This window comes from Protopterus annectens, chromosome 4.part1 (genome assembly GCF_019279795.1).
Source record: "Protopterus annectens isolate FY-2018-M chromosome 4.part1, PAN1.0, whole genome shotgun sequence".
Taxonomy (NCBI): Eukaryota; Metazoa; Chordata; order Ceratodontiformes; family Protopteridae; genus Protopterus; species Protopterus annectens.
In genome coordinates, this window is record NC_056734.1 from 755,481,976 (window position 1) to 755,498,117 (window position 16,142).

Consider the following 16,142-nt stretch of genomic DNA (forward strand, 5'->3'; position numbering starts at 1 on the left):
CCGAAACATATAGAACAAGTCCTGTTCCTTAATTCTTAAGAGTTTATCTGACCTCTTTAACTCAGACTGAACTCCTCATTACCAAGCTAAAGACCATATCACTACCCTACCCCACTTTAGTTCAGAAGTGCGATTGTATTAAACAAACACTTCCCACTGTTAAGATAAAGGGGCAAAACTGTTCATGGTTTAATTCTACCTTTGAAAGCATCCTCAAGGACAGGAACAAATCTCGGGAACTGTGGAAAACCATACAAAATGAACAGCATAAAACTCCTTTATAGAACAGTGAAGCTAGAAATAAAGCATGCTATATCCTCCTTTCTGCAAAATAAAACAACATCTACCTACTTTCTCCTCAAAGCTCACAAAGTACTCCTCCCACACCCCTTAACATGGCAAGCCCCACTTCCATCTGCAGCTCTAGGAACACTCCCACCTTAAGGCTTCTGTAGATGCCCTCTCTTTCTACCATTTGCCCCTACATTTTGCCACAGAGAAATCTCAGCTAAAACTATACAAAAAAAAAATCATAGAAAAAGATTTTTTTGATTGCAAAAATAATACAAGCCCATATAGTTTATCACCTGACTTTCTAAAGATGGCAGCCAAGCCACTAGCAAATCAAGTTGTCCACATCTTCAACGTTTTAGTCTTCTCAGGAATCATCCCCACTCACCATTTCATATATGTCCCTCCACTTCACATTTCCTAAAAGCTATTACTATAAATTCTGGCCAATATCTATACTATGACCTATAAGCAGGACATTTGAAAAAAATGATATATGATCAAGTGATAGACCATCTAAATAAATTAATTGGTTCACAACTTGACTTCAGAAATGTCCTCAAATCCCTCACTGCTCGCAGTAAATGACAAAATGCAATCCTCTGTGGAAAGAAAGATATTTGAGTGAAGCTTACATATATATATATATATATATATATATATATATATATATATATATATATATATATATATATTTATATATATATATATAAATATACATATATACACATACATACATATACATATATATATATATATATACATATACATATATATATATATATATATATATATATATATATATATATATACATATATATACATATATATATATATATATATATATATATATATATATATGCATGCATATATATATATATATATATATATATATATATATATATATATATATATATATATATATATATACATACACACATACATATATATATATATATATGAGCTCACTACTAAATATCGAAATTCTACAGTCCCGAGACTCTGAATACAGATGCCTAGGCTCTCAAGATTGCGGAATCTCGAAAAAACAAACAAAAAACACTACAACACAAAACCAACAGCTATAACGTTTATGCAGGGGGGCAAGCCTCCCTGCACCTTAAATATGCCAATTCCGGGGTTTCCACTACATTGGAGAGAATGGCAAAGTTCCGTGCCACTTTGTATGGCAATCTCCATTCACTGTTTCTGAGATTCTGGGCATCAGTATTCAGAATCTCGGGATTGTGGAATTTCGATATTTAGTAGTAAAGCTATATATATATATATATATATATATATATATATATATATATATATATATATATATATATATCTATATGTGTGTGTGTATATATATATATATATATATATATATATATATATGTATATGGGTTCCATACACTAGATCGAATTTTCACTAATTCGAAATAGTGCATGGAATGCTCACTGCAGCTAAAGTGCACTTACGTGAAGTTCAGTACAATGAACAGGTGTTGTACTAAACTTCCGTACAGTACTCACGGACCTTAGGGTTAGGGCACGGGTCATGGTAAGGGGGATAGCCCGCCCCTTACCATGACCTGTGCCTTAACCCTAAGGTCCGTGACGACTGCAGCGCAGTAAAGGACATAGCAATGTCCTCCACTATGGTGCAATAGTCATGAACCTTAGGGTTAGGGCACGGGTTAGGGTAAGGGGATAGCTTTACTAACTATCCCCTTACCCATGCCCTAACCCTAAGGTCCATGACTATCGCACCATAGTGGAGGACATAGCTTGTTTTTTACGTCCTCCATTGTGCTGCATTGTTTTCGGTGAAGTGCACTTACGCAAAAGTTCACTTTCGTTAAAGTGAACTTTCGCAGAAGTGAGGCTTCCTATTACAAGTTCGAAGTAGTGAACTTTCGTTCTTGTAATAGGAATCCATATATATATATATATATATATATATATATATATATATATATATATACACATAAATATATATGGGTCTATATTGCATCGTCAAACTCACAGGAGTTCGAACAATGTAATATCGAACCATGAAGTTCGAAACCCAAAGATTACGAAAACACAGAACAGCGATTTTTTTTTTTCCCCAGGGGAAAAAAATTGCTTTTCCGGTACAAAAAAAAAATAAAAACACGTACACTTTAAACTTACACTAATGTGGGGGGCTTCACCCCCCCACACACCCCCAATGTGGGGGGCTGTACCCCCTACACCCCCCTACTTAAATATACCAATTCCGAGATCGCACCATATTGGAGGAAATAACAAAGCCATGAAAATGGCCCACCAATCTTTTTTCCCCTGGGAAAAAAAATGGTGTGCCGTGGCTTCGCTATTTTCGTATTTCGACCATTTGGATTCGATATTACAATGCTTGGACTCCTGTGAGTTTGACGTTGTAATATAGATCCTATATATATATATATATATATATATATATATATATATATATATATATTTATATGATATACAGAAGCTTCAATGGTGCAAATCATGACGTATTACTAAAGAAGCCTACATCATTTGGATTTGGTGCTGGTATAGTGTGCTGATTTAGCAACTGTCTAGCAGATAGAACATTCATGGTGTAATCTGTCAGTATTGCCACAGAAGGAGTTTCCAAAATGACTCTCTGCAAATTTATTGCAGACTGAATTTTGCTGATATATTCTCAAAAATGTTTGGAATTGCCTCACCCCCCTAGAGCCAACTCCACCAGCTCTACGGCTACTTCATCTGCTTTTTCCTCTAGAATTTCAATTGATGATATCTGCATTGCAGCCACTTGGTGAAAGACTCATACCTTTGTTACACATTACAAATTGGACATTGTCTCCAGAAGTAGAGCTTCCTTTGGTTCGACAGTGCTCCGACATGTCCTTCCTTAAGGGCCTCCCAAGAGTTACATATCTAGGGACTCTGACCCATCAGATTTAAAAGTTATATACCTACAATAACTTGGTGTCTGTGTTGTCCATTTTCATTCTTCCTCACCTTTTCTCACAGCCATCCCCCGGCCTTGTCTCTCCTAGTAGGATCTCTGGATGGTAATAGATCCCCCAGGTTCCAGGTTTGAGACTCAGTCTTTTTCTTATGTCTGTCCTGTCTCTATATCACAGTGGGCAGTAAGGCAGCAAACTTGATCTGAGGAGTTGGGGATGGTTTAGAGCATTATGGGTTGAGAGAGGGGAGGAGCTTGAGATTTGGATCCAAGTCTTGGAAGTGTAGCTGAGTCTGATCCGAGGGTTGGATCAGTAACCCATCAATGAGGAAGAATGAAAATGGCTAATACAAATGCCAAGTTATGGTGGGTACATAACTTTTAAATTCCTGTACTTAATTATGCTACTCTTTAGCTTATCCTCTATTCTTCTCCTACTGTGCCATCTGTCATACTACCATGACTCAGTAATATCTAGCAACATCTGTCCAACTCTATCCCAACCACCTATCCATACTTCATATTTACACTCTCCACACATTGCACCAAACCTATTTAATATTTCCCCTCACCTTTATTTCAGATATAGGCTGATTAATTGCACTTCATCTCAAACCAAAGCAAAATAAAGTGCAAGAAACCTCTCCAAAAAAACAAGTATGCATAAGTCTCCAATATACAAAAATCCTTCTGGGAGGAGATATACACAGTAATCCTGGTCCTAGCTATCACAATGAACATAAAGATAATTCTCTCTCACACACTTCTGCAACCCAACAACAGCCAATCCCCAACCCTGGAGATCTAACTTTTGCTGCTATAAATGTTAAGAAATAAAACTGCTGACCTACATGCCTGGATTACCCAACATAATCCTGATGTTCTCGCTGTAAGTGAAACTTGGCTAAAACCCAGCATAAATGACTCCAAAGTATACCTCCTGGTTGTAATAACATCTATAATGACCATATAAACAGGAAAGGTGGTGATACTGCTTTAGTATTTCCCAGTACCTGCCACATCTTCCCTTACAGCAAACCAATACCAAAATTCAGTTCAGCAGAGCTTCTTATCACTTTCTTCAAAATAAACAATTATAAACAAATATGTATTACTATCATTTATATTCCTCCTGCTAATAATACGGCTATAGTGGAAGATATCCTACATTGGATATCCATGACAATTCCACAAGAAAAAATATTGCTAGGTGATGTGAATGGATGTGAATATCAGTTGGTTGGACACACTCTAACTCCCCTACATCTAGGATGAACCTATATGGCTTCACATAACTAATTAATAGCCTCACACATTAGAGCAAAACATCAAATTCTCTATTAGAGTGGATCCTAGTATCAGACCCTACCAAATACTCCACCACAGGTACAGTGTCAGACTGTCAGTGATCATCTCCCAGTCTATACGACTAGACATCACACACATCCAGGTTAACAGCATATTTATAAAACTGCATGTAGCCTTTCCAAATTTAACCCAGACATGTTCATTACTACAGTTTCATCTATTAACTGGAACTTCCTAAAAATCCTCCCGTTAGAGAATGTTGTAATTTAATTAATTACAGCTTTGATAAATATCTTAAACAGCCTTGTACCTCCTAGAAGGAAAAGACTGAAAATGAATAACGCAAATTAGCTAAACAAAGAAAGCAGAATGCTAATGCAGGATAGAGAAAAAGAATGGCATAAATATAAAACACCTCAACATCTTGAACATTTTAGAACGCTTTGCAGTCGGACTAAAAACCAAATAAACTAAGACAAAAAACAAGATGTTAAGTTGTCAATCTCGCCTTCATTCTTGCTTGATGGGTTCGGAGCCGATCCCTCTGCTCCGACTCGGTACTTGCTAAGCTCGAGAGTCACTTTTACCAGCTCGAGGCAGCCCCATATCCCATGATGCAAGGCGGTAAGTACCCAGATCTCGTTTGCGCCGCTTAGGAGGTCTTCTTTGCCAGCTCCTGGTAAGTTGTTCACTTTGTGAGATTTAAGCCCCTTTTAGAAAAAACCTTTATTGATAGTTTTAAGTTTATTTTGTACCTTTTCTGACAGAAATTCCTGTCTCCTTTAATTTTGTTAGTCAATCTTTTCCTATCCCATCCCCCTGTTAGGGTGTGTGTGTTGGTTTTATAGAATACCTTTTGGTATTTTATTTAATTAATTTTGACTGGTGTGTGTGTGTTTTTTCAGCACCATGTCAAAGGAGAGGGTCTCAGGTTTTAAGAAGTGTGACTCGTGCTGTCAGAAGATGTCTCTGACAGACGGTCACACTTCTTGCCTGTATTGTCTGGGCCCTCTTCACCTGCAGGACTCCTGTGCTATTTGTCACTCCTTCAGCCAGAGAGTCCTGCAGGAGAGAGAATAAGCTGATTCTTAGGGGCCTTCTGCCGGAGGGCTCTCCGGCTAAGTCGGCTCCACCAAAATCAGCAAAACCTTCCAAGGCCCAGGCTTCAGTATCTAAGCCTGCGGCCTCGGCTCCGACTTCGTGCTGAGTCGAGATCGGCTCGGCTGGAGCCGATTCTGGCTTGAAAGCCTTCGGCACCGATGGCTATCGGTGCCGAATCTATTGACCACTTCGATGTCGGCTCCGATCGGTTCCGACACCCATGTGGCACAGGCATCGGTGTCGGCTCCGATCGGCTCCGACACCGTTACTGGTGGCTGTATCGGCTCCGGCTGGAGCCGATATCGAGCTTCCTGTCGGCTCCGAAGTCGGCTCCGACAGGATCTATAGTATCGGCTCCGATGGCTCATTCCAGGAAGAGGTCGAGGTCTCCTTCCTTGGAGCCGATACTTCGGCTCGGCTTCACCTCTTCTATCGGAACGGAGCCATCGGAGCCGATCTTCAAGGTCATCCAGGTTGTCAGATCATGACCTAGAGAGTGGTCAGTAGATTACTCAAGTCACAGGTACTGGCCCAAATGTTACACAGTCCGTCTCAACAGACGACTGTTGGTCCACACCCGTTACAGTTCCTCCTTCAACTCTACCCCAGAGCTTGGAGTTGGAGTCTTCGGAATGGTTACTGCTACGGCTGGAGGACGGATACCCCTTCTGTTCCTTCAGCCTCTACTCTTATCTCCTCTTGAGACCTTCCTTAGAGGGATTTGGTGGTCGGGCTTCCATGGTCTCCTCCGAGGGTGAGTGGCATCGGACCCTTGTCCGAGCCCGCTCTTCCCCTTGGAGCCTCAGCCTTGGTGAGCTCGGCTCCGACATCTGCCTCGGAGACTTCCCTTTCGGTGGTCCCTGGAGTTCCTAGCTCTTGGGCCGGGTTCTCTCGGACCTGCCTGGGAGGGGAGCATTCGAGGTGATGAAGAGTGTACTGGCCACTGGTATCAGTCAGCAGTCTGTTCCCGTAGCTCCTCCCTCTATAGTACCTGTTGACATCTCTGCCACTTCTCTTGCTACAGGACCCAGAGATCCTCCGCCTCAGGTTTCCCCATTGGGATATTCCCCCTCTTCCGGGGATTCTCCTGATCTTTCGGGAGATCCTCCTAGGAAGAGGACTTGTAAGAGGAAGCATGTAGACTCCCGAGTCTGTCACTGGATACTGACTTTGATGAGTCAGAGGGATCCCCTAGATCCCCTCTGAGGATGTCTCCTTCTCAGACATCCTAGAACTTCTGAAACAGAGGGAAACTGGCCCACCAACAATCCCTCTGAGGATGAGTAAGTATACCTAGAGGCGTTTGGATCTCGGCCCTCCACCTCCTGGGTGTCTCCGCCTTCGACCCCCTTATGCAGGTTATTGCAAGGCGTGGGCAGCTCCTGACTCGGTAGCGCCAGTCCCTAGGAGCCCTTCAACATTTATCACTGCCCCGCGTGACAAACAATTCCTTACTAAGGGTGTCCCGCTGATGCCATGGTGGTGGCTGCGCCACCAAAAGGAACTTGCAGATCCTTCCGTGCCCGTCCATCCTCCTAATAAGGACTCTAGGACCATGGATAGGTACGGTGGCGGATGTTTTCCTCAGCGACCTTTGCTATGCGTTCGCTGAATTACCTATGTCACTTCACCAGACTCCAGAGGGATATCCTGAAGGAGCTGGGAGAAGTAGTTCAGGATCCTACAGCTGCAGGGGCTCAAGAAAAATTGCTTCTCAGCTAGGAACCCTCAATTCCATTGCAAACTCCTCCATGCGGCTAATATCTTATGCTGCGGATGGAGCGAGTAGAGCCGCAGGCACAGGTGTGGCTCTTAGGCGCCAAGCCTGGATGCGGCTATGTGATTTCGGATCCCTTTAAGGCGTCCTTCACAAATTCTCCCTTTGATGGGTCAGCTTTGTTTGGCCCTCAGGTGAAGGAAACCTTGACCAGGTGCGAGCAGGACGGCAAGACTCTTTCTGCTGTTGGAGTCCGTTTTTCCACCCGTTCTAGGCCTTATCCCAAAGGACAGAAGGGTGGGAAGATGTGGTTCCGTAAATCCCAAGGAGTCACGCCGGATTCACGTGGTCAGTTTACCCCTAGAGGCAGAGGGGTAACAATAACAGACGCTCTAGAGGCAGAGGGGTCGAAGAACCAGGAAACAGGGAGCCTCTCTCTGACAAGCCCTTTCAGCATCCCTGAGGTGTTGCCCGGCTGTCCCTCTTTGGAGGCAGTCGGGAAGATTATCACTGTACCCAGAAGCCTGGCATTCCCTCACTCAAGACAGATGGGTACAGTCGATCATATCCAAGGGTTACATAATTCCTTTCGAGGAAAGTCCCTTCCCTCAAGTTCCCTTCCAGATGTACCACCCGGTCTAAGGGAGATTGCAGAGTCAGAAATCGCAAAACTACTGCAAAAAGAGCCATTCAGCCAGTTACAATAGACCATTCAGAGCCGGAATCTACTCAAGGTTCTTTTGGTCCCCAAAAGACGGGAGACTGGAGACCAATATTGGATCTCAGCAGACTCAACAAGTCTGTCAGGAAGACAAGATTCGAATGGTCACTCTTCAGTCAATTCTGCCCTTCTTACAGAAGGACAACTGGATGTGCTCAATAGATCTTCAGGATGCGTACTATCACATCAAAATTCACAGACGCTCCAGGAGATTTCTCCGCTTCGGCTGGGGTCCAGTCATTTCCAGTTCAGAGCCCTGCCCTTTGGTCTCACTACAGCCCCAGAGTGTTCACCAAATGCATGGCAGTGGTCACGGCTCACCTGAGACGTCAAGGATTCCAGGTGTTTCCGTATCTCGACGACTGGCTCCTGTCAGCCACCACCAGGCATCAGCTTATACAAGCCAGGGATTACACAATAGACCTTTGTTCTCATTTGGGCATCTCAATCAACTTGAAAAGTCATCCTTATCGCCCTGCCAGTCTATTACCTTCATAGGCGCAAACTTAAACACTGTTCGGATGTCAGCTACCCTTACAGAACAAAGAGTTTCAGACATTCAGACTCATGTCAGGATCATTCTGGCCAGCAAGAAAATACAGGCCAGAATGGTTCTAAAGGTATTAGGTCTCATGGCTGCGGCCATTACTCTTCTTCCCTGGCTCGATTCTACATGCGCCTTCTTCAGTGGATGCTGTTCACACAGTGGTCATACCAGCAACTTCCAATGCGTCACCAGATTCTGGTGACACAGACATGCAAAGAGCATCTTGCTTGGTGGATCACATCGTCTCAGGTTCACCAAGGCAGGTGCTTTGTACCTCCGTCCCCGATAGCCACTGTCACCACGGATGCCTCCCTGATCGGGTGGGGGTCATTATCAGGGCAGGATGGTTCATGGGACGTGGCAACCGTTCGAGTACCATCTGCACATAAATGTCCTGGAGATGAGAGCAGTGCTTTTAACGTTGCAAGCCCTCAACGACTTTCTTCCCGTAGGGACAATTGCAGTCCACACAGACAACATGTCTGTAGTTTGGTATATCAACAAACAGGGCGGAACCAAGTCCTACCCTTGTGTTGAGAAGCGCTCAGACTTTGGCAATGGGCGATCTCCTCTCATCGGTTTCTGGTAGCAACGCATATCCCTGGGAAAACCAACATTATAGCGGACAGATTGAGCAGAGCTATCCTCATGCCTCACGAGTGGTCTCTCAAGCAATCTATAGCGGAAGAGATTTTTCTGGAATGGGGTCGTCCATGTTGCGATCTTTTTGCTACTCCCCAAAACAGCAAATGTCCAGACTTCTTCAGCCTCTTCCCTCTATCATGCCATCCCCCCAGAGACGCTCTGACCCAGGATTGGCCCCAGGGACTTCTTTATGCCTTCCCTCCATTTCCTCTGATCCCTCAGGTGATCCAGAAAGCTACCGTTTGAGAGCCAAATTGATTCTCATTGCCCTTACTGGCCTCGACAAGTTTGGTTCCGTTCCTCCATCATCACCTTTTGGTGCAGCCGTGGCATCTGGACCCAGTGCCAGATCTTCTGATTCACCAATCCGGTCAGCTGCACCGGTCAATCCCTTCTCTCAACCTCACAGCATGGTTGCTCCACTTCCTTCCTTAGCCAGGCTTCCTTTGATCTCTAACCCAGTTAGAGACATCATAGTAGCTTCACTAAAATCCTCTACCAGGAGGATTTACACAAGCAAATGGAAACGTTTCTCTTATTGGGCTAAGGCCCAAAATATTGATCCTTTTACTGCCCCTGTTCAGGCAGTTCTGGACTTCTTAGCAGAGATTTTTCATGCAGGCTCCTCTTCTTCCACAGTCAGAGTTCAATTGGCTGCTATTTCCAATTTTCATGTCGGGATAGCAGATCATAATATTATGTCCCATAGGCTCTGCAGGGCCTTCTTGAAAGGAATTTTCCTACTAAAACCTCCAATCAGGAATCCTCCTCCTCAGTGGGATCTAAATTTAGTGCTGACATCCTTGATTCTTCCCTCGAGCCAGCTGTTTCTTGTTCCCTGAAATATCTTTCTTGGAAAACGTTATTTCTAGTGGCTATTACATCTGCCAGGAGGGTGTCTGAACTTCATGCTCTTCGGTTCGACCCCCTATTTGGTTTTCACAAAGACAGAGTATCTTTGAGAACTAACCCAACCTTTTACCTAAGGTCGCTTCAAAGAACAATTTGAATCAATCCATTGATCTCCCGTATTTTTCCTAACTATTCAGATAGAGCTGAACAAAAGCTACATTATCTTGATGTCCATCGTCAACTTAGATATTATTTGGACAGAACAAAAAAATTTAGAAAATCTGATCAACTTTTTGTTTCCTATGTGGATAATAAAAAGGCCTTCCTGTTTCTAAAGTGACTTTGTCCAGATGGCTTTCTTCGGTCATCTCTGAAATTTATACGCTCAGGGGAAAACAGCTGTGCTCAAAACCTAAAGCACATTCAACTAGGAGCTTAGCTACTTCTACAGCTTTTCAAGCTAGACTTCCTTTGGACACTATTTGTGCAGCGCCACTTGGGCTACTCCTCACACTTTTGTTTCCCATTACAAATTGGACTTGGCCTCCAGGGACAGAGCCAGTTTTGGCTCTACAGTCCTCAAGAGTTTGTTCCATTGAGCCACCCAGGATAGAGGTGCTAGGGACACGGTCCCATCAAGCAAGAATGAAGGCGAGATTGACAACTTAACATTAAGAAGTTATGTACCTACCATAACGTTCCATGTTAGTTGTCTTCTCGCCTTCTTTCTTGCGATCCTCCCTCCTTCCCCCTGGCCTGGACAGACCTTGTATAAGAAACTATTATGCTAAAGACCATTCAGACCTGGTCCTTTTTCCATCTGTAAGTTTCTTCTTCCTTTGGGAAGTATTTTATGCTTGGTGCTATTGCCCTTTGTCAACAAACGAGATCTGGGTACTTACCGCCTTGCATCATGGGATATGGGGCTGCCTCGAGCTGGTAAAAGTGACTCTCGAGCTTAGCAAGTGCCGAGTCGGAGCCGAGGGATCGGCTCCGAACCCATCAAGCAAGAAAGAAGACGAGAGAAGACAACTAACATGGAACGTTATGGTAGGTACATAACTTCTTATTATACTATATTAACTTTCAGAATAATACTAAATGCAACCCTAAAAATTTTGGACATCCATTAAAGAAGTCTTGCCTCCCAGCCAAAAATTCAACTCAAATCCCTCTCCCAGTTGAAACTGCAATACAGTTCAACTCTTATTTTATAGATAATATAGCATCTCTAACCAAAGATTCCTCAACATCTAATCCCAACCCTGCCTAGCAGCCACATATCATCACATCCACTTTTACCTGTCTCCACATCCTATATAAAACTTCTCTTAAACTTAAAACATGCTGTTCTTCACCTGCTGACCTTCTAAGTGAATACCTAAAAACAGCAGCCGATAGCATTGCCTATCCTGTCTCAGTCTTTATAAATAGGTCAATCCGGGAATCCCACGTTCCTTCTCTCTGTAAAGGTACACATTATCCCAGTGCACAAAGGAGAAAATTCAACAGACATTAATAATTTTATACTTATACCAATCTTATCTCCCTTGCCAAAATACATGAAAAATATATTCAAAACAATTGCTAGACTATCTCCTGCAAGATGGACTTTATCCCTTACACAGTATGGCTTTTGTCCTTCCCAGAGTACTAGCACTGCCCTTCTAACCTATATAGATACTGTCAATAAAGCTAGAGATAATTTTCAAGCTAGTCTCTTCCTTATTTCGAGACTTGTCTAAAGCCATCGACACAGTTTGTTACATCAAACGTCTTCAAATGTCCACACTAGTTCTGTCTCAGGCCACCCTTTTGTGGTTCAAACACTACTTTTCCAGTAGGTATCAGTCAGTAAAATGGCACTCCACACACTCTCCTTACCTCACAGTCACCACCGGTGTACCACAATGCTCTGTCCTTGGTCCTTTCACCAACACCCGCTATACTTCCACACAACAGGTCACCCTAATACAGAATGCAGACGATTCCATTCTCATTTGCACATCTAGCAACATGGTACACTTCCAGAAAATTACTCAGGAAGCTTTAACAGCCACTGAAACGTGGCTTTGTAACTCGCAACTCATTCTCAACCCAAAAAAAGACTAAATTACTACCTTTTTTCTCCCAAATCCCTCTGTGAAAAAACAAAATTTTAAGTCCTCTGTCTTGATAATACATACAGCCATTGAAGTCACTTCTCAAAGCAAACTGTTAGGGGATGAATATGGATGATAATCTTACATTCGACCTGCATATACAAAATTGCATAACAAAACTAGGGATGCTTTACAGAGCCAAAGACTTTCTCACCGATACAACTAAAACTACTTATCTCCTCCCAACTCTTCTGTGTGGTGCTCCCATCCTTGCTAATCTCCAAGCTTCACAAAATTAAAACTTGAACAATGCTATAACAAAGTTGGTAAATTTGCAGCACATACCCCTTTCAGAACCCAGCACTGTACAGCAATGAAAAGCCTTAATTGGTTAGAACTACCACATCGGCTAACAACTTTTTATCACCTATAAAATTAACCAGCATCCATCTGCCTGTCCAGCACTAAAAAAATTTTAGAAGACTATGTTCCCAGTCGATCGTTGCGCTGCAGTGACCAAAAACTGCTGTCTGTCTAGAAACCTAACAAATCTGCTGGGCATTGTCTGTACTTGTACAAGGTTGCTAAGGCCTGGAACTCCTTTCCTGTATCCATCAGGTCTATGCCCTCCCTCAATTCTTTCAAAACCACTCTGAAAGACTTCCTAGGTAAAATCGGGCTCTGTTCTTGATCAAAACTAGGATAAACTATATCCCTAAATGTGAACAAGTATCTTTTCATTCCGTATGCCTTCTTACTCTCCCGTCTTCATTTACTTCCTTAAAGCTATCTAATTCTCTTCCTTGACTTTCTCTCTAAATATACCATAAGCCTGTTTTTCCATGTTAGACTAACTTACCTTTAATTACTCTACAAACTGTCTAAAATTTCTCTAAATATTAAATGACTGGTTAAGAATCGATACAAGGTATATTACAATGTTTTCATATTACGTCTAATTTGTTTTCATCCCTTTGGGGAGAGTGACGTCCCCATAAATTATCACATTATTAACAACATCCTAACCATGCAATCAGTCGTGAGGGATTTGGGCACCCAGATTGAGAGCAACCTTACTTTTGACCAACATGTTGCTTTTGTTGTATGGAAAGCCGTCTCTATGGCCCACCTCATAAGTAAGGATATCTCATCCAGGGACAAGGAGGTCATAACATCCCTGTATTTGTCCCTTATAAGAGCCATTATTGAGTACAATGCCCCTTTTGGCATGTACCTCGCAAAGCACATGCAGCAGCTGGAGAGACCACAGAGGTTCCTCACCCGGAGAATCCAGGGCCTCAAACATCTACCATACACAGATAGGCTAAAAGCCCTATCAATCTACTCAGTTTCATACAGACTCCTTAGAGGTGAGCTCTATCTGGCATACAAAGCGATCACGGACCCCACCTTGATGGGACTGTTGCATATCTGCAAGTCAAGCTCGATTAACACGCACGTGTGGCCTCAACCCAGTCTGTGACATCAACAGGACTTGTTGGTGGAACAGATTTGTGTCCCAGAGATTCTGCCATCTATGGAATAGATTCCCTCTCCACGTCAAGCAGACGTACATCTTTACCCCCTTTTTAAGTGCAACCTGGATAACTGGATGGGAAACAGAAAATATACCCCTGCGATTCTACCCATGTTCCTGCTGGACAGGGGCATCGGGTGTTGACGTGTCTAAACATGGGCTAAACTCTTGGCTAGGCTTATAAGGGCCTCAGGACCAATAGCCTAGTAACCTCCTATGATCCTATAATTTATTTAAACTGCAAATGATTTTGTTTAATTTTTGAAGATTGTAAAATTAGTGTTCTTAATTGTAATAATTTGGAGCTTTTCTCCTAGGGCCTCTGCCCTCTGCTGAAAATGGGCTTCTAACCAGTCGGACTTTTCCGGTAATCAAATGTCAGTAATTAAATAACTAAATAAATACATGATAAATTAGAAACTGCAAAATGTGTAAATGTGTACTCTTAATGCAACAAGTAAGAATTTGGCTTTACAGTTTTAAACTTTAGTGTATGATGACCATGGATAACCTCATATTTATGAGACTGAGAGGTATGTTTAAGATATAGTCTGAGTTTGTTTTCTTTGTCATAAACAGTGGGGTCTCAGTAGCAGAAATATTACTGTTTATTGCCTATACTATTTGCTACCTCAGCGTAGAAATGGCTTCTGGGCACCAGAGAGCTGCTTGAAAGTGGAAATGAAATGTGTTTTTGGAGGGAGGTACTTGAGAGTGTCAATTACAATCTGTTCTCAGCTGGAAAGCTGCTGTTCACTAGCACTTGTAGATTCATAGAGGCAGGTCACACTCTGAACATCATTCCATGTCTTATTCCTAGATTAAATAGGCTGTAATGTAGTAGGTGGCCACACTAGGAAGGCTAGCATATCATTACTCAGTGACTATAGAACCCCTGAGTATGGACTCTTCTCAGTCCATACTGGAAGTTTTGGTAGCAGTAGATAATAGCTGTATACAGCAGAGTCTTTTTAGACTAAAAACTGGGTGGTAGAAGGGAAAGCTTGATGGTGTTAGCAGGAGAATCATGACAGCTGTTCTTTGCTTTGATAACTGCAGAAATCAATTGACTATTTTTTGCATTGTTTTTAGATGCAAAAGATTCCATTGTATATCATCTTTCTGAAGAAGCAAAAGTAAGTGATTTTACTAGTGTGTTTTTATTCTTTTCTATTCCATTTTCAGATTATGTGTAAGCTTAGACAATGCATCAACTCACTGATAAACCAGTGTGCCGCAGTAATGCTGTGTTACAAAAGAATGAGATGTAGTTTGTTGCATCAGATTTTTTTTAGTTAAATAATTGTGGTGCAATACATAATTGTTTAATCTCTACTGTTTTAAGTGTGACAGAGAAGTAGGACTCCATACTTTCTGGGTCCTACTTTAAAGTTTTTCCTCACAGATAGAATGATAGCTGTACTTTTGATTACCACTCACACGTGCCAGCATCAGCTTGTTTATTAAAGACTGCACTTATTCTTATATCCCCTACAAGTAGTCCTGAAGCCAAACTCAGTTCTATTCATTTCTCCTGGACTGAAGTATGGTTGGCTGCTTTCAGGTTGATTGCTGTTGTTATTCAGAAAGACGTTTGAACTGAGTAATTAAAGTTTTAGAACTTTTGCTGGATTTTACCCAAAATTGGCATGATTTGGTCATGAGTGTAAAGCCGGACTGAAGATCTTTATGTAAATCCAGAAATTATAGAAATTAACCATTCTTAGTGTATGAGTGCTTGTGTTCTTGAAAAAAGCATAATTTTCATTTCTGCAGCAGCACTCAAGTTGAAAAACATGTTGCATGAAAATTTCATACTAGGATAGCCTGATAAATAATAATTCAGCTGGTTTCTCTTTGAGGTTTTCCTTGTTTAATTTAGTACAGTTGTCTGTTAAAATATTTTTAAACCTTTTAAATGTTATTTGTTGCATGCACTGTATTTTTGGATATCTGTCCTCACACTTGTGATGGTGGTTTGAGAATCCAGTGGTGGTGTGAAAGATTACTTAGAACCAATTTTTGTCCAGCATAGTTTACCACCTCTTCAGATATTTGTTGAAATTTGCACTTAAATACTAGCTACTCACTAGTGCTTCATGCTGCCTTCTGTGTATCACAGAAACATGTAATCATATGGCTGATATGGATTGGCCCGACCCTCTTAGTCTGCCCACTTCCTTTCCTACTGTATAAACTAATAATACCACTTAAGCAGCAAGTTGTTTTTTTCCATCTCTTGCATGAGATTGTACTGTGGAACATGTTTAACACTGAAACTAGTCTGCATTAGTTTTTGAATCTCACCATGGATGCATAATGTGGCATTTTGCTGCTTTGTCAGGGATGGTCTGCACCTCTCCCC

The 16,142-nt window shown here is 42.0% G+C and overlaps 1 protein-coding gene across 1 annotated transcript in view; it reads left to right on the forward strand.

The window, feature by feature from the left end:
• The window catches only part of CCDC150 (coiled-coil domain containing 150), a 2,807,665-nt gene that overhangs the window by 359,497 nt on the left and 2,432,026 nt on the right, over positions 1-16,142 (forward strand). Inside the window, exon 7 of the mRNA XM_044070503.1 lies at positions 14,870-14,913. Coding sequence (XP_043926438.1) covers positions 14,870-14,913 — 44 coding nt within the window. The remainder of the gene's footprint in view (positions 1-14,869; positions 14,914-16,142) is intronic.